General features: G+C 32.7%; 1 protein-coding gene across 1 annotated transcript; it reads right to left on the bottom strand.

Moving 5' to 3' along the window:
* Positions 1–7,365: 7,365 nt before the first annotated feature.
* On the bottom strand, positions 7,366–10,581 carry ems (empty spiracles). Its single transcript, XM_075288607.1, has 2 exons — positions 8,967–10,581; positions 7,366–7,932 (listed from the first exon to the last, which is right to left on the bottom strand). The coding sequence occupies exons 1-2, from the start codon at positions 10,153–10,155 to the stop codon at positions 7,592–7,594; spliced, it is 1,530 nt and encodes a 509-aa protein (XP_075144722.1). The 5' UTR covers positions 10,156–10,581; the 3' UTR covers positions 7,366–7,591.
* Between the last annotated feature and the right edge of the window lie 11,366 nt (positions 10,582–21,947).

The raw sequence follows: 21,947 nt of genomic DNA, 5'->3' as shown, positions 1-21,947 counted from the left end.
TTTTAGTTAGTCTTTATGAAATTGTTTTTACATCCTGGAAAAGAATAAACTTTTATCACAAAAAGTTTATACTTTTCTTCCAAATACACTTCCTTACAGCGAAAAGCAAATGAGAAACGAACCCTGTTTGTCTAAAATTTCGTTTGGGAGGAAAGAATTATTTTTTTGCGTGTAAAAGTAAAATTTGGAAAAAAAATCTATAGAAATAAAATTTGGAAAAAAACCTATAGAAATAAAATTTGGAAAAAATTTTCTATAGAAATAAAATTTTGACAAAATTTTCTATAGAAATAAAATTTTGACAAAATTTTCTATAGAAATAAAATTTGGAAAAAATTTTCTATAGAAATAAAATTTTGACAAAATTTTTTAAAGAAATTAAATTTTGACAAAATTTTCTATAAAAAAAATGTTGGTAGATTATATTTGGATCCAATGGCAACCACGATTATGAACCGATATGGACCAATTTTTGTGTGATTGGGGATCGGCTATATATAACTATAGATCGATATGGACCAATTATGGCATGGTTATAAGCGGCCTTATACTAACACCACGTTGCAAAATTCAACCGGATCGGATGAATTTTGCTCCTCCAAGAGGCTCCGGAGGACAAATCTGGTGATCGGTTTATATGGGGGCTATATATAATTATGGACCGATATGGACCAATTTTTGCATGGTTGTTAGAGACCATATACCAACACCATGTACCAAATTTCAACCGGATCGGATGCATTTGCTCCTCTAAGAGGCTCCGCAAGCCAAATCGGGGGATCGGTTTATATGGAGGCTATATATAATTATGGACCGATGTGAACCAATTTTTGCATGGTTGTTAGAGACCATATACCAACACCAAGTACCAAATTTCAGCCGCTTCTCATAGAGCAATCGCAAGCCAAATTTGGGGGTCCGTTTATATGGGAGCTATACGTTAAAGAGAGCCGATATGGCCCATTTGCAATACCATCCGACCTACATCAATAAAAAACTACTTGTGCCAAGTTTCAAGTCGATAGCTTGTTTCGTTCGGAAGTTAGCGTGATTTCAAGAGACGGACGGACGGACGGACATGCTCAGATCGACTCAGAATTTCACCACGACCTAGAATATATATACTCTTAGAGCAATACTTCGATGTGTTACAAACGAAATGACAAAGTTAATATACCCCCATCCTATGGTGGAGGGTATAATAAGGGAATTTCTTTGTGTAAAAAACCTAAATATCCCCAATATTGTTAGGTATTTTTTAAGTCCTTTTACACGTCCGGACTTTATAAAGGGTGATACGGTCAAAATTTGGTCAATATAAACTTGACGTATTTCTTTATATTTTTCATTTAAATCTGAACACCCCTCATTTTGAAGGTGTGTGTGTGTGTAGAATGTTGCTCCTATTTTGATTTTGGAATTCACTCTTCAGTTGTCAAAATGCCGTCCAAGCAAGAAGAGCAGCGTATCAAAATTTTGCTCGCGCATCGCGAAAATCCCAGCTACTCGCACGCAAAGCTGGCAAAATCGCTAAAAGTTGCCAAATCAACCGTTACAAATGTAATTAAAGTGTTTGGGGAACGTTTGTCGATAGCCAGGAAGTCTGGATCGGGGGGAAATCGAAAACCGGAAGCCGTTGAGACGACAAAGAGAGTTGCCGGTAGTTTCAAGCGAAACCCTAACCTCTCTCTCCGAGATGCCGCAAATAAGCTGGGTGTATCGTCTACAACCGTGCATCGAGCCGGACTATCGACTTACAAGAAGGTAGTGACTCCAAATCGCGATGATAAACAAAATACGACGGCCAAAGCGCGATCCCCGACGACGCTGACGAAGTTTGACTGCGTGGTAATGGACGACGAAACCTACGTCAAAGCCGACTACAAGCAGCTTCCGGGACAGGAGTTTTATACGGCAAAAGGAAGGGGAAAGGTAGCAGATATTTTCAAGCACATAAAACTGTCAAAGTTCCCAAAAAAAATATCTGGTTTGGCAAGCCATCTGTACCTGTGGCTTGAAAAGCAGCATTTTCATAGCTTCCGGGACTGTCAACCAAGAAATTTACGTGAAAGAGTGTTTGAATAAACGTCTGCTGCCATTCCTGAAGAAACACGGTTGTTCCGTACTGTTTTGGCCCGATTTGGCATCTTGCCATTACGGTAAAAAGGCCATGGAGTGTTACGCCGCCAACAACGAGCAGGTGGTTCCCAAGGACAAGAACCCTCCCAACACGCCAAAGCTCCGCCCAATTGAGAAATACTGGGCTATTGTCAAGCGGAACCTAAAGAAGACAAAAAAAAAAAAACTGCTAAGGACGAGCAGCAGTTCAAGGCAAACTGTCATTCTGCGGCGAAGAAGGTGGACAAGGTGGCTGTACAAAATCTGATGGCAGGTATCAAGCGTGAGGCCCGGCAATTCGGATTTGGAAAAGCGAAAGCCTAACTGAATATTTTTCCTGAATTTTATACTAATTGAACGTGAAAAAGAAATTTAATTTGATTTTTTAAATAAACGATTTCACCGATTTACACGTGTTTTCCCTTGACCAAATTTTGACCGTATCACCCTTTAATTGCAATATGATACAAACTGATTCATAATTTTTGTCAAATTGAAGAAAATGTATTACCAAAATCTTTTGTTTAATAAAATTTCATATTTCGGAAGAAAAAAATGGTATTAAAAACAAGTAAGGAAAGTCTAAAGTCGGGCGGGGCCGACCATATTATACCCTGCACCACTTTGTAAATCTAAATTTTCGATACCATATCACATCCGTCAAATGTGTTGGGTGCTATATATAAAGGTTTGTCCCAAATACATACATATTGGTATGGTTATTAGAGGCCTTATACTAAGATTTCAACCGGATCGGATAAATTTTGCTCCTCCAAGAGGCTCCGGAGATCAAATCTGGGGAACGTTTAATATGGGGGCTATATATAATTAGGGACCGATGTGGACCAATTTTTGCATGATTGTTAGAGACCATATACCAACACCATGTACCAAATTTCAGCCGGATCGGATGAAATATGCTTCTCTTAGAGGCTCCACAAGCCAAATCTGGGGATCGATTTATATGGGGGCTATATATAATTATGGACCGATATGGACCAATTCTTGCATGGTTGTTAGAGACCATATACTAACACCACGTACCAAATTTCAGCCGGATCGGATGAAAATTGCTTCTCTTAGAGGCTCCGCAAACCAAATCGGGGGATCGGGTTATATGGGGGCTATATATAATTATGAACCGATGTGGACCAATTTTTGCATGGTTGTTAGAGACCATGTACTAACACCATGTACCAAATTTCAGCCGGATCGGATGAAATTTGCTTCTCTTAGAGCAATCGCAAGCCAAATTTGGGGGTCCCTTTGCTTCTCTTAGAGCAATCGCAAGCCAAATTTGGGGGTCCCTTTTTATGGGGGCTATACGTAAAAGTGGACCGATATGGCCCATTTGCAATACCATCCGACCTACATCAATAACAACTACTTGTGCGAAGTTTCAAGTCGTTCGAAAGTTAGTGTGATTTCAACAGACGGACGGACTAACATGCTCAGATCGACTCAGAATTTCACCACAACCCAGAATATATACACTTTATGGGGTCTTAGAGCAATATTTCGATGTGTTACAAACGGAATGACAAAGTTAATATACCCCCGTCCTATGGAGGAGGGTATAAAAAAATATGGGAAATATGAAGCGAGAAAAATTTTGAGGCAATTGTACAAAATAGCATTTGCGATTTATCAGGCTATACTTATGTATTCGAGATATAGGACAATTTGAGTAACATTAACAATTTTTGCTACTCAGCAGTGACGATTTTACACGAATATTGTTTAGATCTTGCCAAGATATGTGGTCAAGTGTAGGTTGTGATATATTATTTTGTCAAGTCAGGCGACTTGGAGCCTTATTTAAAACTCAACCGTTCTGTAGAAAGTCTGGCATTGCAATGTGTAGGATATGACTAAGATATGGGGAAATTATCACAGAATTTTGTGTAAAGTGTGGAGATTTTGACCATATTTGTGTAAACCGGAAAAACGAATATATGGAGGCTTTATCTAATTCTGAACCAAATTAAATCAAACTTGACACACTTAAATATCATATTAAATATATTCTCCGTGGAAACTATGTTCCTGTTTATACCCTTCACCACTATTGTGGTACAGGGTATAATAAGTTTGTGCATTTGTACGTAACGCCAAGAAGGAAAAGTCTGAGACCCATCGTTTAGTATACCGATCGTCTTAGAATTAAATTCTGAGTCGATTTAGCGATGTCCGTCTGTCTGTCTGTTCATGTATTTTTGTGCGCAAAGGACAGGTCGCAGTTTAAGTCCGATCATCCTCAAATTTGGCATAGGGTCGTGTTTTGGGACAAAGACAATCGCTATTGATTTTGGAAAAAAAACCGGTTCAGATTATATATAGCTGCCACACATATTTATACCCGATCTGGTTATAATTGGCGTGTTTATCAACCGACGTTCTTCAAATTCAGTACATCCAAATATTTTATGAGTCTCCACAAACTTGCAAAATATCAGCCAAGTCGGTTCAGATTTAGATATAGTTCCCATATATATCTTTCGTCCGATTTAGACTAATATCACCACAGAGGCCAAAGTTTACTACTTTGTGAAATTTTATGAAATTTTGTGAAATTTTACATAGAGAGTAGAATTGACATTATACAAATGCTTGGTAAATTCGATTGAAATCGGTTCAGACTTAGATATAGCTCCCATATATATCTTTCGTCTGATTTGCACTTATATGGCCTCAAAAGCCAAAGTTTTGCCGTGATGTGGTTCAAATTTTGCACAAGGAGTACGTTTAATAGAATGGGTAAGCGTACCAAATTTGGTTGAAATCGGTTCAGATTTAGATATAGCTCCCATATATATCTTTCGCCCGATTTGCACTTATATGGCATCAAAAGCCAGAGTTTTCCTCTGACTTGCTTCAAATTTTACACAAGGTGTACGTTTAATAGTATCGGTAAGTGTGCCAAATTTGGTTGAAATCGGTTCAGTTTAGTTATAGCTCCCATATATATCTTTCGCCCGATTTACACTCTTATGACCGCGGGGGCCAAAGTTATACTCCCATTTACGTGAAATTTTGCAGAGATTGCAGTATTATTATTCTAAATATACATGTCAAAATCGGTTCAGATTATATATAGCTCCCATATATACGTACACCAGAGTTGGGGAAATATGGTAGATTTTTTCATATGTTAGACCCATTTTCAATGAGATTTTCCTCCAATTGACACAGAGAATATATTTAATATGATATTTAAGTGTGTCAAGTTTGTTCTAATTTGGATCAGTTTTAGATAAAGCCTCCATATATTCGTTCTTCCAGTTTATACAAATAAAGCCAAATTCCCACACTCTACACCAAATTTTGTGATGATTTTCCCATATCTTAGTCATATCCTACACACTGTAATGCCAAAATTTCCACAGAATGGTTGAGTTTTAAATAAGGCTCCAAGTTGCCCGACTTGACCAAATAGTATATCACAACCCACACTTGTCAACATATCATGGCGATTGACTCCAAATCGGGAATATTAACTTGATAATAACTGCCAACAAATCCGAAGGAGTTGAGATGGTAACACAGATTTTGGTCTACATAATGGTGAAGGGTATAATATAGTCGGCCCTGACCGACTTTAGACTTTACTTACTTGTTTTTATTGAAAAAAAAATTGTAACAAACGAATTTTTTTTTTGGTGATAAAAGTTTAAAATTTTCGAAGAAAATCAAAAAAAAACTCTAACAAAACATTTTCGGTACACGTTTTCCAAACTTCTTTGCGTGTATAAGATAAGGAAAGTGATTACTTATCTAGTCGCTCCACCTCATGAACTCTCACTTCTTCCACCATAAATGCTTTTGAGTCTGGGAGTTGAGATTATCAGACTCACTACAAGGCCATTGGTACCAAAATCGTTTTTTGATTTTGACCCAAATCGACTTATTCAAGAATTATACGGTCTTTCGGTATCTGTCATTTCTGAAGCTTTTATACCTTAACACTTGACGAATAGAAACTATGATGCACGATTCAACGATGTATATATTATATTACCATTCTTTATAAAATTGGTACCATCGAAAAACCAATTTCACCCATTTCCTCTGCGGTGGTTACGTCAACAAACAAAATTTTGGCATCTTGGGCTCGAGAGCAAAATACTTATTCTTATAATACCTCTCCATTCTCAATGTGTAACATTTTGGGCCGTTATTTTCCTGTTCTGTTATAATTTGCTTGTAAGTAGTGACTTGTAAATTACAATAATGAACTGAAGTTTATTGCTGAAAATATAACCCCTGTCTGTCAGCCATTGCATTTTTTTTTTCATAACTTAAAATAGAGTCCTTTCTATGATCTGTAGAGTAATACCAATTTAGTATGGTTTGTTTAAGGTTTTCTGTGTTGTTTTGAAATTTTTTCCCACCAATTAAGTTAAACACAAAATTATTTTAGTTTTTAAAATTTTTTATGTATTTTTCGGCAATTTCCACTTTCATCTTTTTTTGAAATTTTCTAGAGTAAACAAACTTAGCAATAATAAAACTAAAATTAATTTATAATACAATAGTTGTTTTCTTTACTTAATCTAAGTTATATGCAATATTTACACACAAAAAAAAAATCAATATATCTTTATATGATTCATAATTAGTTTCATTTAATACTGGGATTTAAGAGGGATCAAGGAAATTTCTCTCAGAGAAACTAGGCATTTGAAAATAAACAACTTATACAGATTCAAGTGAAAACCACAAATGGCATTGGGCTTTAACACTTTCATATTTCATTATTTTTTAACAAATTCATGTTTCAAAATTCGCGTTGCCTAGCGAATAATATGATTTGTCTTGCTATATCATGGCTTAATGCCTTGGGATAAATTTTTCATTGCTGCTTTTTCAAATGCCCAGTTTTTTTTTTAAGAAAATTGGATTCGATTATGTTTTTTTTTTTTTTGTTTCTTTATAAGGAAATTTAAATATAATTACAGTTTTCTAATAAAAATATTTTTATAATTTTTTTGTAGGAAAATTCATTCTAAGAAAGAAATATGTTTATAAATAATATGAATACAATTTTACAATAAAAGTATTATCACAAAGTCAAAACTGAACAATATACGGTTGGGTCTGTACTACAAACTGAGATTTGTTTCATAGACAGCACAATCTCATGCATTTTTGCGAGGGGTCTAAAAACACCCTTTTTTTATTTGCTTGGTTTGTAATCCAATCACCCTGGCCTTAGATTAAGCGCTCTGCACTTTTTGTTTCTCTCTCTCTCTCCCACTTTCGCTCCAACTCACCACTCCCATGCAATAACTAAGGAACTCACAGCATCAAAACAAATTCACCTCTCACACAACACCACTTGCAGTCATACGGTGTTTGTGAGAAGATTTCTCGTTAGATCTTTCATTCAGGAGCAACGATGAACAACGACAAAAGATTTTGAGTGGGCAATCTCAAAATCCTATTTACCCCTTTTTAACACTTGGTTAACTCTCTAATGGCTAGCATCCAATTCATGTTCATCATCGGAACCACAATCATCCATTTCCATATCGATGAGTTCATCGTCATCTTCATCACAGCTGGCATTTTGTGAGTTACGATCTGAGCCCTCTTTGCCATCTTCCTGTTGCATGCGTTTGTGTTTGGTGCGACGATTTTGGAACCAGACTTTCACTTGGGTCTCTGAGAGATTTAGGGATTGAGCCAAGGCTTTACGTTCGGCTCCCACCACGTATTGATTGCTTTCGAAGGCATGTTCCAATTTCAACAATTGTGATGGTGAGAAGGCAGTACGTATACGTTTAGGTTTGCGGAAGGGTTGTAGAAGGAAATCTAAAAAAGAGAGAGAGAGAAAAAGTGGGAAATTAGTATGATTTTGAAAACAAAAACAAATTAAGAATAAATAAAAAAAAATAATTATGTTCCTACGTATCTCTTAAGTTTGAATCATGTAAGATTTATATGTTTCTATAAATAACAAACCTAGGATGGCTTGAATTCAAATAGAAAATTGTTAGAAATCAAGTTGAATTTTCTGAGAAAACTTGGGAAAAGGCTTTTACTGAGAAAAATTGATCTTGGATAAAAGTTTTGCAAAAATAAAAAAAATGTCATGAAGTTGACTTTCCGTCGGGCGAAAAGAACACATTCGTGGTAGACCCATTTGAGTTTGTAAGAAAAAGGTCTCAGTTCGCAATGCTGAACGTTTGTAAAATAAAGAAAAGGAAATGCAGAATTTTTAATGGTCTATAAAAAGTTCCTATGAAGATTATAAATGTTTAAGGAACAGTAGTTAGTTCTAATTAAGTTTCACTAAGTATCTCAAGACATCTGAACACATCCAAAGCGGCCGGCGGAAGGCGATATTATATAATTGATCATTAATTGATCTATTCCGATATTTTTTTTTTTAATTTGTTAAATATCCAAGTGAAAGAAAATGAAAAATGTTAAATATATAAATGAACTGAGTTCCATGATATCTCAAATATTTATGCCTTGGATCCTTATTGGAACATTTTTAGAACTGAAATATGGGTATAAGATTTGTATACAAATCGATTTTATACCTCGCAATGAAAGTGAATTCTAAGATTTCATAAAAATATATTTATGCCTTGGAACATTATTGGAACATTTTTAGAACTGAACTATGGGTATAAGATTTGTATACAAATCGATTTTATACCTTGCAATGAAAGTGAATTCTAAGATTTTATAAACGTTTTTGCAATTTCTAGAACTTTTAAAGATATTGGCATTTAATTTAAATTTTTTTATTCCTAATTTTTCCTTAATTCTTTCCCTATGGGTTTTTTCTAATAAAAATAAATAAAAACTTTTTAAAAAATATTTAATCAACTTACTTCCTGGAAAACGATGTGGGAATATTCTTCCATGACGACTCAATAGCCAAGGATATAAAGGATAACTATCGCGAGGCATACCGGGTCCACCCATAAATGATCCAGGATGTGGAGGGAGACCAGCTGCCGCGGCCGCTGCTGCTGCAGGGCCCAAAACATGACCAGCCTGCAAAGCCATTTGAAATTGGGCAGCAGCTATTAAATGAGGATTATGTTGAGGTGGCAATTCTGGAGGAGCATTAATGTAAGGCGGTAAAGCTTTAATATCAGGCATTCCTTGCTGGGGTGGTGGTGGAGGTGGGGGTCCCACTACTCCTGGACCCATGGGAAAAGGTCTAACAATATTTGCCGGCGGCATACCAGGTACCATGAGGGGTGTTAAACCACCACCAATACCAGGAGGTTTTCCATAATGTTGGGGAGTCACGGGACTTGCACTTAAATGACTGTTGTGTGGTGGTGGAGGTGGTGAGGGATGTGATTGGGGAGACACTGATTTGGGTGGTGTATGAGGAGGCTGATGACGTTGGGCAGGATTTTGTATTTGATCTTGACATCTATCGGGCGATCGTTCACGTTTCAAATTAGGCATATGCGATTGATGTTGCGAGCTAGAATTGGAGGATTCTACATCAGGTGATAGACGGGTCTGAGGTGGTGGAGGACTATAGGCTCCATTATTGTTATTATTGGCGGCATTCAAGTGTACTGCAGCTGCTGCTGAATTATGCAATCTTTGAATAATATCCGAAATATCAGGTTTGGCAGAATTTTGTTGTTGTTGTTGTTGCTGCTGCTGATGTTGTTGATGTTGATGTTGCATTAATAAATGCTGATGCAAAGCCTGTTGCTGGGCCTTCGATAAATGATGGGCCATATGAGGATGTTGACCCAACAAATGGGGATGTGTTAGACCCTGTAATGCTGTGGTGGTAATAGCTGGTGGTGTCTGAGGTGGTGATGTGGGATTTGTACTATGACCATGATTATCCTCTGCATTTGGAGTTGGGCTATTAGTTTGACCATGATTTCCATTTAATTGAGTTTCTCCAGCACCGACGGTATTCGTATGCGATTGATTTGATGCGGCATCATTGCCAACGATCGACTCAATACTAAAGCCGATCTTTTGCTTAGGCGTAGGCATCATAACGGCTGAAGTGGGTACCGGCGGAATCATTTTAGTCATAAAGGCTTACTTTTTTAATTTGGGATTTGGGGGAATAGGAGATAACTTTCAAGAGAAAATTATCACCGTTTCAATTCGTATGAAAAACGAAGCAAAAAATCCGTTTTTTTAAATCAAGATGTTGTGGTGTTATGTTAGTCCTTTGGTTGGAGTTTATGGTTAGAAAAAGCACTTGAATCTATTTCACTTTGTAACACTTTTTATTCTTCTTAATATTTCATAAGTATTTCTTTTAAATTCTTGAGATTTTCGTTTTATCATACACTTATGTTGTCTTCCGTATTTTTTGTTTATTTTCATTTATTTCTTCCTCTTTAAATTATATTTCTTTTATTTTTTGTTTTTTCTTGTCTTCTCTTTTAGTTTCTTCAAACACGGACGTTCACTACGATTATGTGTTTACTCAACGACAAACGATGTCAGAATAATCATGGAATGCTCAAACTCATACTAAGTATCCGCAGTGGGAATTTTACTTTACTCTCTCTCTCTCTCTCTCTCAATTTTTGGTTCTCATACCATTTCAAATTTCACAACCGGTTATTGAAACCTGGTCTTCTCGCACCATTTAACACCATCTTTTTCCAGCATATGGGATATACAAACAACCCTCATAATAATGTGGATTTTATCTTAAACACCCATAGCGTAGTAAAGCAAAAGAGTAAAAGAGAAAGCTATATGTGCCACAACATTTAAGTGACTCACTTTCTCTGTTGTTCTCATGAGAATAGTGGTGAAGTGTGTTTTTTTTTGGGTTATGGCTAGTGTGGGTTGTTTTTCTATGGTTACATGGTTGTTGTATTTGTTGTTTCCTAATATGTCTGCATTTAGATAACATTGGTGGTGTTGTATTGTCATTGTGTGGTTGTTTTTGTTATTGCTTCTGTTGTTTTTACTGTTCGTATGATTATCATTGTTCAGCTCTTTTGTCTGGGAGAGGGGCGTTACTACTTTTAATAGTTACATTTTACGCTCGTTAAGAGCTGTTATTATTATTAGTTGGTATAAAACCGCTGCTACTTTTGCTGCTTCAGCCGCTGTATGCTGATAATAGCCTCATTGTAGTTGTTGGCTGGTATTTTAGACGATTATTGTTTCCCCGTCTTTTTTTGTTGTTGTTTTTTTTTTGCTTTTTTCATTAATAATGTGTTGTATGGCTGTTGTTGTTGTTGTTCGTCGTTGTCTTCTTCTTGTTCTTCTTAAAGTAGTAGTGTATTTTATACATGAGTGTTGTCGTTGTTGTTATTGCTACTTTTGCATATGGCTTCCGATAAATGGTGTTTTGTGTGGACAGAGACTTTTTTCTCTCTCGTTGTTGCTATTTTCAATGTATTTGTATTGCATGTAAGAGATAAACGAAAACAGTGTGGTTGATTGGTTTACAAGTTGTTGGTGGTGGTGGTGGTTGGCTGCCGTTATTGGGCTGCTGTATCCTAAATAAACATCATCAATAGCTCTTAGCTCTCTCTAGACGACACTGTATCATCACACCACAGTAAACCATTCATGGGGTTGTCGTCATTTAGATCAATAAGTAAATTAACGAGTTTCATTATCGTTTACGTTTAATACAAATTCGCGAATATGAGTATGGGAGAATAGAAAATTTTTTTAAGGATAAAAAAAAAACAAGAGCTAAAACAAGCACATCATTTAAAGAGACTAAGTGAAAGAGAAAGGTGGCAAATTATAGCTAATAGAAGAGCAGTAATAGAACTACCCATGATTTTATTGTGTATTGGTGTGATGGGAGATAAATTCACCATTAGATGATGCTGCTGCTGATGATGCTACTACTGCAGCTTTAACAATGCACATTTTCCACTGATGCTATATTGACAATGGATATTTGTTGTGTTTTTTGTTTCTGTTGGCCTAACTGTCACTGTTTTAAAAGAAGGGATATTGCATTTAATTAGTTTACATTTTGTCTTGTGTACTTTTAATTAAAAGTGCCAATTGATTTTGTATTTTTGTTCGCAGTGCAAAAAGAGTTTAATTTAAAATGGTTTGCCCTAAAGGAGATGATATTAAAGGATAATGGTTAGAGTGAAGCATGGAGCAAAGATGAATAAAAGCAAATGATTATTCATTAACTAAATAGCTATTGTGAGAAGAGGAAAATGCTTCCAGAATTTGATACTTGTATTAAAAAAGAAACTTGAATTTTTAAAAATATATAGAAATGCTGTTTTCCAATGGAAATTAACTTTAGCAAATATTTTTGGAAAAATTATATTTTCCAAGAAAAAAAAATGAACCCGCTTTTCCGCAGAGAAAAAACAATGAAATTAATTTTTTTTCTGAGGAGCAATAAAAGAAAATAGAGACAATCATAATATCTCTTAATTTAATAAATTCGGATTTACTTGGTCTTAAAATTTCGTTTCGGAAAAAACAGCGAAAAGGAAAATGTTGGTAAATTTTTGACAATTTAGGTTAATTTTAGAAATGTTTAACGGTATTACAAAATTCAGATGTCATGCTGATTTCATAAAAATAAGTAAACACTTTTCGACAAATACAAGAAAATGTTTTACACATAAATATTTTTTTTCACTCGTAAAAGAAAATTTCGTAATATGAAGGAAAAAAATTTAAGTTCAAACTTGCAAAAATGTCATACGAAGTTCAAGACGGGTGCATTATTGGTAAAATTAAAAAAAAAATTATAAGAAATTCTGAACTAATTTGTGGGAGACACGAATTTAGTAAATCTTTATGTTTAATTTGTATATAATTTTTCTCTTTTTTTAGTTCATTTAACTAACGTACATAAAAAATTATTAAAGTCAATTAAAAAACCAAAAAAAAAAAAAAATTATCAAAACCATTAACTAAAATGTAGTTAAATTGGCTTTAGTAGTATATATTTAGTATATATATTTTTTAGTATATTTTTTTTTTGCTTTTTAATAATTATTTTGGGCATTTAATAATGACCGAAAAGAGCAGTGAAAAGCATTGTGTTCATACACCCAAAAAAAAGAGAAGCCACATTGAAAGAAAATGTAGGATTATTTTAGAAAATTTTCACTAAATTATTTTACTTATTGCAAACAACATGACACAAATAAGTTAATACTTTTTACAAATTTCCAATAACACCTCATCCAAATTAACAGGTTGGCTGACAAGTCCCCGGTCTAACAAAGAAAAACACATTTTTTTCAAAATTCGTTTTTATTATTCAACATAGTTCCCTTCAAGAGCGATACAACGATTATAACGACCTTCCAATTTTTTGATACCGTTTTGGTAGTACTCCTTCGGTTTTGCCTCAAAATAGGCCTCAGTTTTGGCGATCACCTCTTCATTGCAGCCAAATTTTTTCCCTGCGAGCATTCTTTTGAGATCTGAGAACAAGAAAAAATTTTTTTTTGCAAAAATTTTCTATAGTAATAAAATTTTGATAAAAATTTCTATAGAAATAAAGTTTTGACAAACATTTTTAGATAAATAAAATTTTGACAAATTTTTATATAAAATTTTATCAAAAATTTCTAGATAAAGTTTTGACAAAAATTACTAGATAAAGTTTTGACAAAAATTTCTAGACAAATAACATTTTGATAAAAATGTCAACAGAAATAAAATTTAAACAAAATTCTCTTTAGAAATAAAATTTCCACAAAATATTCTATAGAAATGAAATTTTGACAACATTTCCAAAGAAATAAAATTTTGACAAAATTTTCGATAGAAATAAAATTTTAACAAAATTTTCAAAAAACAAATTGACCAAATGTTCTATAGAAATAAAATTTTGCAAAATAAGTTTTTTTTTGTTTGATAAAAAAAAACTCAAAATGTCACCAACATTACTGAGAGGCAATATTCCACCATTGCAAAACTTTGTGGTATTTGGCCAAAGATGATAGTCCTCTTTCAAATTCTGATAAGACAATGCTCACACCTGAATTTTGCTATCGAAATTAAATAAAACAAGTATATACAGTAGTAAGTTCGGCCGGGACAAAACTTAAATACCCACCACCATGAATCAAATATAATAGTTTCCTTTGAAAATTTCTGGGGGGTTTGATGACAGATATTTTCCCGAGCAGATCAGTTCAACCACACCCATAGAAGGAATATGATCACCTCAAACATATTTTAAGAGCAAAATGTTATTTTTGGGTGGTGACCATGTAACATAGTTTTCGCAACCATGTTATTTTCTCGGAAATCACATATCTGATTTCGGCAAGCAGGTTATATTTGACGAGAAAATAACATTTTAGTGACAAACATGTTACATGGTCACCATACAAAAATAACATTTTGCTCTTGAAACATGTTTGAGGTGATCATATTCCTTCTCTGTGTGCAGTACGCTTCCCACTGATAAATGTGGGAAGCGTAGTCTTTACCTATGAAAACTAGATCAGATTCTGAATTTATAAGAACCATTTTTATACCCTCCATCACAGGATGGGGGTATATTAACTTTGTCATTCCGTTTGTAACACATCGAAATATTGCTCTAAGACCCCATAAAGTATATATATTCTGGGTCGTGGTGAAATTCTGAGTCGATCTAAGCATGTCCGTCCGTCCGTCTGTTGAAATCACACTAACTTCCGAACGAAACAAGCTATCCACTTTTACGTATAGCCCCCATATAAAGGGACCCTCAGATTTGGCTTGTGGAGCCTCTAACAGAAACATATTTCATCCGCTCCGGCTGAAATTTGGTACATGGTGTTGGTATATAGTCTCTAACAACCATGCAAAAATTGATCCAGATCGGTCCATAATTATATATAGCCCCCATATAAACCGATCCCCAGATTTGGCTTGCGTAGCCTGTAAGAGAACCAAATTTCATCCGATCCGGCTGAAATTTGGTACATGGTGTTGGTATATGGTCTCTAAAAACCACGCAAAAATTGGTCCACATCGGTCCATAATTATATATAGCCCCCATATAAACCGATCTCCAGATTTTAACTCTTGGAAGACCAAAATTCATCTGATTCAGTTGAAATTTGGTACGTGGTGTTAGTATATGGCCTCAAACACCCATGCAAAAATCGGTCGAAATCGGTCTATAATTATATATAGGCCCCATATAAACCGATCGCCAGATTTTACCTGCGGAGCCCCTGGAAGAGCAAAATTCATCCGATTCAGTTGAAAATTGATACGTGATATTAGTATATGGTACCCAACAACCATGCAAGAATTGGTTCATATCAGTCCATAATTATCTATATAGCTTCATATAAACCCATCCCGATATTTGGTTTTGGAGCCTCTTGGAGAAGCAAAATTCATCCGATCTGGTTGAAATTTGGTACGTCGTGTTAGTATATGATATTTAACAACCATGCCAAAAGTGGTCCACATCAGCCCATAATCATATAAAGGGTGGTTAAAATTTCAAGGACCGATGTTGATTTTGAATAAAAACTCAATTATATATGGAACAAAATATCGGCCAAATGGGCGCCGCGACTTCGGTGGCACACCTTCATCCGATGGTCCAAATTTCCGATGACGCTGAGGCATAATGGAGGTTCTATGCCGTTAATGTGCCGAATTATCTCATCCTTTAGCTCTTGAATTATTGCTGGCTTATCGACGTACACCTTTTCTTTCAAATAACCCCAAAGAAAAAAGTCCAACGGTGTGAAATCACATGATCTTGGCGGCCAATTGACATCGCCATTACGCGAGATAACACGGCCATTGAATTTGTTGCGCAAAAGAGCCATTGCTTCGTTAGCTGTGTGGCAAGTGGCACCGTCCTGCTGAAACCACATATAGTCCACATCCATATCTTCCAATTCGGGCCATAAAAAGTTCGTTATCATCTCACGATAGCGAACACCATTCACAGTAACTGCCTGACCGGCCTTATTTTGGAAAAATGCCGCCAGCCCATAAACCGCACCAAACAGTCACTCTTTGTGGGGGCATTGGTTTTTCGACAATTACCCTTTGGATTCTCATTCGCCCAAATGCGGCAATTCTGTTTATTGACGAATCCACTGAGGTGAAAATGTGCCTCATCACTGAAGATGATTTTCTTTGAAAAATGATCATCCACTGTTGCCATTTCTTGGAACCATTTTGCCCATTCACGACGTCCATGGTTCAAATTGAGTAAGTCTGAAATAGAGAAATGTCAAATAAAATTCGGAAAAAAACTTGGCGTTTAGGAGTGGTTCACATTCAACATCGGCCCTTACAATTTAACCACCCTTTTATATCCCCCATATAAAAAGATCCCGAGATTTGGTTTTGGAGCCTCTTGAAGGAGCAAATTTCATCCGAATCAGTTGAAATTTGGTACATTATGCTAGTATGTGGCCGTTAACAACCATGCCTAACTAGGTTCATATCGGTCTATAGTTATACATAGCCCTCAGATAAATCGATCCCAATCACACAAAAATTGGTCCATTCAAGTTCATAATTGTAGCCCTCTTATAAGCGACCCCCATAACATATTTCAATTCTGGCTCTTTAAGTACCGTGCAAAAGTCTATATCGATTCGTAATTTTTTTTAGACTTTTTTTAGGCCTATATATACTTTTTTGTCTAATATATACCATATTTAACACACAATTTACAAAACGATGTTAAGAAGTTTTAAGATACCTTGCCATCGGTAAGTATTAAGACAACGCAAGTAATTCGATTGTGGATGACAGTTTTTCGCAGAAGTTTCTACGCAATCCATGGTGGAGGGTACATAAGATTCGGCCTGGGCGAATTTACTGCCGCATATACTTGTTTTTTGTTATATTTATTATAATTTGTAATTATAATAAATAAATAAATAGAATCTCTTTAGTGCTAGACGAAGTTCAATGCAGACACAATTTAAATAAATTTTGCTTATTTTAGACAACTATGAATTATCAGTTAAAGTAACACTTTTCAAAAAAAAAAAAAAAATACTATTTTATTGCGAATTTAGTACTTGATTTGTACAAAACATTTATTTTTTAATTCTTGTCATTAAAGTATCCAATAAATAAGGAATCTTTTTTTTTAGAGTCAAAAGAAAACTTCGTTTGCTTAAAATTTCCACAATAGAAGCGTAGCCAAAAATTTAATGAAAATGTTCTCCTTGAATACATAGGGAATTTCGTCAGTTCTCTGGTATAGAGCCTCCCAGTAATTTTATAATATTTTTTTTTTGATTCTCATACCATTGCTTGTTACTGTGATACTGGCAGTGTTGTATGACGTCCAAAAAGTGGAAGAAAAAAACACGGCAACGACCCAAAAATCGTCCGAAAATTGTAGGCCAGATATAAACGCCGCAGTGACTGAGCTGAACATATTGTAAGAACGGATGCGGATTAAAGACAGTGAAGTTCCTAAAAGAGCAAGAGCTCACCGATATACAAGAAAATGTGGGATAGTAAAAGCCAAGGATTTGATTCGCTTCATGAAAATAGCCTTTTAACGAATATGGGTTTCTCCATTCCAAAATGAACAGTTTGTGAAGAAACAAAATGATCGGCTTTACTAAATTATTTAAACGTTAGAATGGCGCTTTCCGCTCTTATTTTTCGACCATGGGATCAAAATAAATGCCGAATATTATTGGAAAAATGTCCTAAATATCGTATTTTGAAGCCATAGGCAGACAAACATTTTCACCGCAGACTAGTGACATTCCAACGGAACTAAGCGCCATTGAACTCAGCACGCATCGAGAATGGCTTAAAATGGAGGTTCAAGGCTTCATTTTCACTGCAATGGTCACCAAAGCCTCTGGATCTCGCTCCTGGGGAATTTTGGAAAGTAAAATGGGCACTTAATAATGTCAAAGTGCCGATCATCTTAAAATGCTGTGCAGCATACCCTCAAATAAATGAACACTTTATTTCACTTTCAAACTACTAAATTTTCTTTACCAAGTGAAAAAACAAAATAATTATGTTCTTAAATTTGTCAACAACTATTTGCTCATTTTTGTAATATCTGCGTGCTGTTAGAGTTTGTAATACTATTCAGTTAATTTTTCCAAAAATCATCTAAATTTTCTAAAACTAACCAAAATTTTTCTCCCTGGTGTTCTCACTGTTTTTTCAATGTATGATAGCTATGCCGGCCATTGAATGGCCATAATTCGTGGTAGTGAAATCAAACAAATACAAAATTGATGTTATTTCTGGCTTTTGAATAAAAAAATTATAGATAAATAAAATTTTGACAAAATTTCCAAAGAAATAAAATTTTGACAAAATTTTCTATATAAAGAAAGTTTTGACAAAAATTTCTAGATAAATAAAATTTTGACAAATTTTTCTATAGAAATAAAATTTTGACAAAATTTTTTGCAGAAATAAAATTTTGATAAAAATTTCTATAGAAATAAAATGTTGACAAAATTTTCTTTAGAAATAAAATTTTTACAAAATGTTCTATAGAAATAAAATTTTGACAAAATGTTCTATAGAAATGAAATTTTGAAAAAATTTCCACAGAAATAAAATTTTGACAAAATTTTCTATAGAAATAACATTTTGATAAAAATTTCTATAGAAATAAAATTTTGATAAAAATTTCTATAAAAATAAAATTTTGACAAAATGTTCTATAGAAATAAAATTTTGACAAAATTTTCTATAGAAATGAAATTTTGACAAAATTTCCACAGAAATAAAATGTTAACAAAATTTTCTATAGAAATAAAATGTTGATAAAAATTTCTATAGAAATAAAATTTTGGCAAAATTTTCTATAGAAATAAAAGTTTGACAAACATTTCTAGATAAAGTTTTGACAAAATTTTCTATAGAAATAAAATTTTAACAAAAATTTCTAGATAAAGTTTTGACAAAAATTTCTATATAAATAAAATTTTGACAAAATTTTCTTTAGAAATAAAATTTTGACAAAATATTCTATAGAAATAAAATTTTAACAAAATTTTCTGCTAAAATAAAATTTTGATAAAAATTTGCAAAGAAATAAAACTTTGACAAAATTTTCTGTAGAAATAAAATTTTGACAAAACTTTCTAGATAAAGCTTTGACAAAATTTTCTATAGGAATAAAATGTTAACAAAAATTTCTAGATAAAGTTTTGAAATAAAATTTTGACAAAATTTTCTGTAGAAATAATATTTTTACAAAATTTTCTATAGAAATAAAAGTTTGACAAAATTTTCTGCAGAAATAAAATTTTGATAAAAATTTCTATAGAAATAAAATTTTAACAAAAATTTCTAGATAAAGTTGTGACAAAAATTTTTAGATAAATAAAAATTTGACAAAATTTTCTTTAGAAATAAAATTTTGACAAAATGTTCTATAGAAATGAAATTTTGACAAAATTTCCTAAGAAATGAAATTATGACAAAATTTCCTAAGAAATAAAATTTTGACAACATTTTCTGCAGAAATAAAATTTTGATAAAAATTTCTATAGAAATAAAATTTTGACAAGATTTTCTGTAGAAATAAAATTTTGACAAAATTTCCTATAGAAATAAAAGTTTGACAAAAATTTCTAGATAAAGTTTAGAAATAAAAGTTAGACAAAATTTTCTGCAGAAATAAAATTTTGATAAAAATTTCTATAGAAATAAAATTTTGATAAAAATTTCTATAGAAATAAAATTTTGAAAAAAATTTCTAGATAAAGTTGTGACAAAAATATTTACTTAAATAAATATTTGACTTAATTTTCTTTAGAAATAAAATTTTGACAAAATGTTCTATAGAAATGAAATTTTGACAAAATTTCCTAAGAACTAAAATTTTGACAAAATTTTCTATACAAAATAAAATTTTGACAAATAATATTTTGATAAAAATTTCTATAGAAATAAAAAATAAAAAAATTTCTAAATAAAGTTTTGACAAAATTGTCTATAGAAATAAAAGTTTGACAAAAATTTCTAGATAAAGTTTTGACAAAATTTTCTATAGGAATAAAATTTTAACAAAAATTTCTAGTTTTGACAAAAATTTCTAGATAAATAAAATTTTGACAAAATGTTCTATAGAAATGAAATTATGACAAAATTTCCAAAGAAATAACATTTTTACAAAATTTTCTATAGAGATAAAATTTTGACAAAATTTTCTGCAGAAATAAAATTTTGATAAAAATTTCTATAGAAATAAAATTTTGACAAAATTTTCTATAGAAATAAAAGTTTGACAAAAATTTCTGGATAAAGTTTTGACAAAATTTTCTATAGAAATAAAATTTTAACAAAATAATATTTTGATAAAAATTTCTATAGAAATAAAATTTTGACAAAATTTTCTATAGAAATAAAAGTTTGACAAAAATTTCTGGATAAAGTTTTGACAAAATTTTCTATAGAAATAAAATTTTAACAAAAATTGCTAGATAAAGTTTTGACAAAAATTTCTACATAAATTAAATTTTGACAAAATTTTCTTTAGAAATAAAATTTTGACAAAATGTTCTATAGAAATAAAATTTTAACAAAATTTTCTGCAGAAATAAAATTTTGATAAAAATTTTCAAAGAAATAAAAGTTTGACAAAATTTTCTATAGAAATAAAATTTTAACAAAATTTTTTTGGAAAAAAAATGACAAATGTTCTGTAAACATAAAAATAAATGAAATAAAATTTAGCAAAATAAGTTTTTTTTTATGGTTTGGCAAAAAAACTCAAAATGTCACCAGCATTACAGAGAGCCGATATTCCACCATTGAAAAAATTTGTGGTGTTTGGCCAAAACTGGGATTGAAACCAGAACCATTTGTATGCAAGACGAGCATGTTAACTATTGCACCATGGTTGCTCACAACCAAGAATAGATGGAATGGTAGTCCTCTTTCACATTCTTATAAGACAATGCTCACACATGAATTTTGTTATCGAAATTAAATAAAAAATAGGGTAAGCATTCGAAAATAATTCGTACTTATCATTTTTCAACGCACCACTGTTTGCAGAAATTTTATCTACCTCCAAAATAGGTTCGTGAAAATTTATCAAACGTCCATTTGCCATATAACATATAACCCCAAAATATTAGCACTAAACAAAATGCCAAAATGTATTAGAAATAAATTAACTTTCGCAAACACAAATCATTTTAGAGTTTTCGTTTTTCTTCTTCTGTATATTGGGGAATATTATAACGTTTTACTAATAAATCAAAATATAAAATAAAAAGCGACACAGCATTGGAATGGATATCTTTGAAAAGTTGATTTCATTCCAAAAAAAAAAAAAAAAAAAAACATAAGTAAAAATGATCCACTATTGGTTGAGAGATGTTATCTTCTTTCAATTTAACACACAATCAAAATTCATATTCGATTTGCGTTCAAACACTACCATACATGCGTTATATGCTGCTCATATCATAAATTAGCTTGTAATAGATCGCATGTCAAAATGGATCATAAGACAAAATATGCGATCATTATCGTTGACGCCGCCGCCACTGTTATAGATATCGTCAGTCGATGTTGTTATTAGCGTTCATATGTAGATTTGAAACATGTGCCAAAAAATAAATAAAAATACTTTAACATTTAATTACAATCTCACCTCGAACCAATTCACAGTGGGATGGAAATTATCAAAAAAAAAAAAAAAAATAAAAAAATAAATAAATAAATATATAAATAAATAAAAAGTAAATATAGTTTATAGTACCAAATGCTTTCTTATTTATCCCTATAGTATAAACATTATACGAGTGTTGCATTTTATATTTCGTGATAAGGTAGCATTTGCATTGCGATCTTCCAACTGACAGTTCTATCTTAAAGCTTAAAATTTTTGAGGTTATATGTACTCAGAACGTTTTAAGATACGAGCG

The sequence above is a fragment of the Haematobia irritans genome, chromosome 1 (assembly GCF_050003625.1).
Source record: "Haematobia irritans isolate KBUSLIRL chromosome 1, ASM5000362v1, whole genome shotgun sequence".
NCBI lineage: Eukaryota > Metazoa > Arthropoda > Insecta > Diptera > Muscidae > Haematobia > Haematobia irritans.
This window is presented reverse-complemented; position numbering and strand designations above follow the sequence as displayed.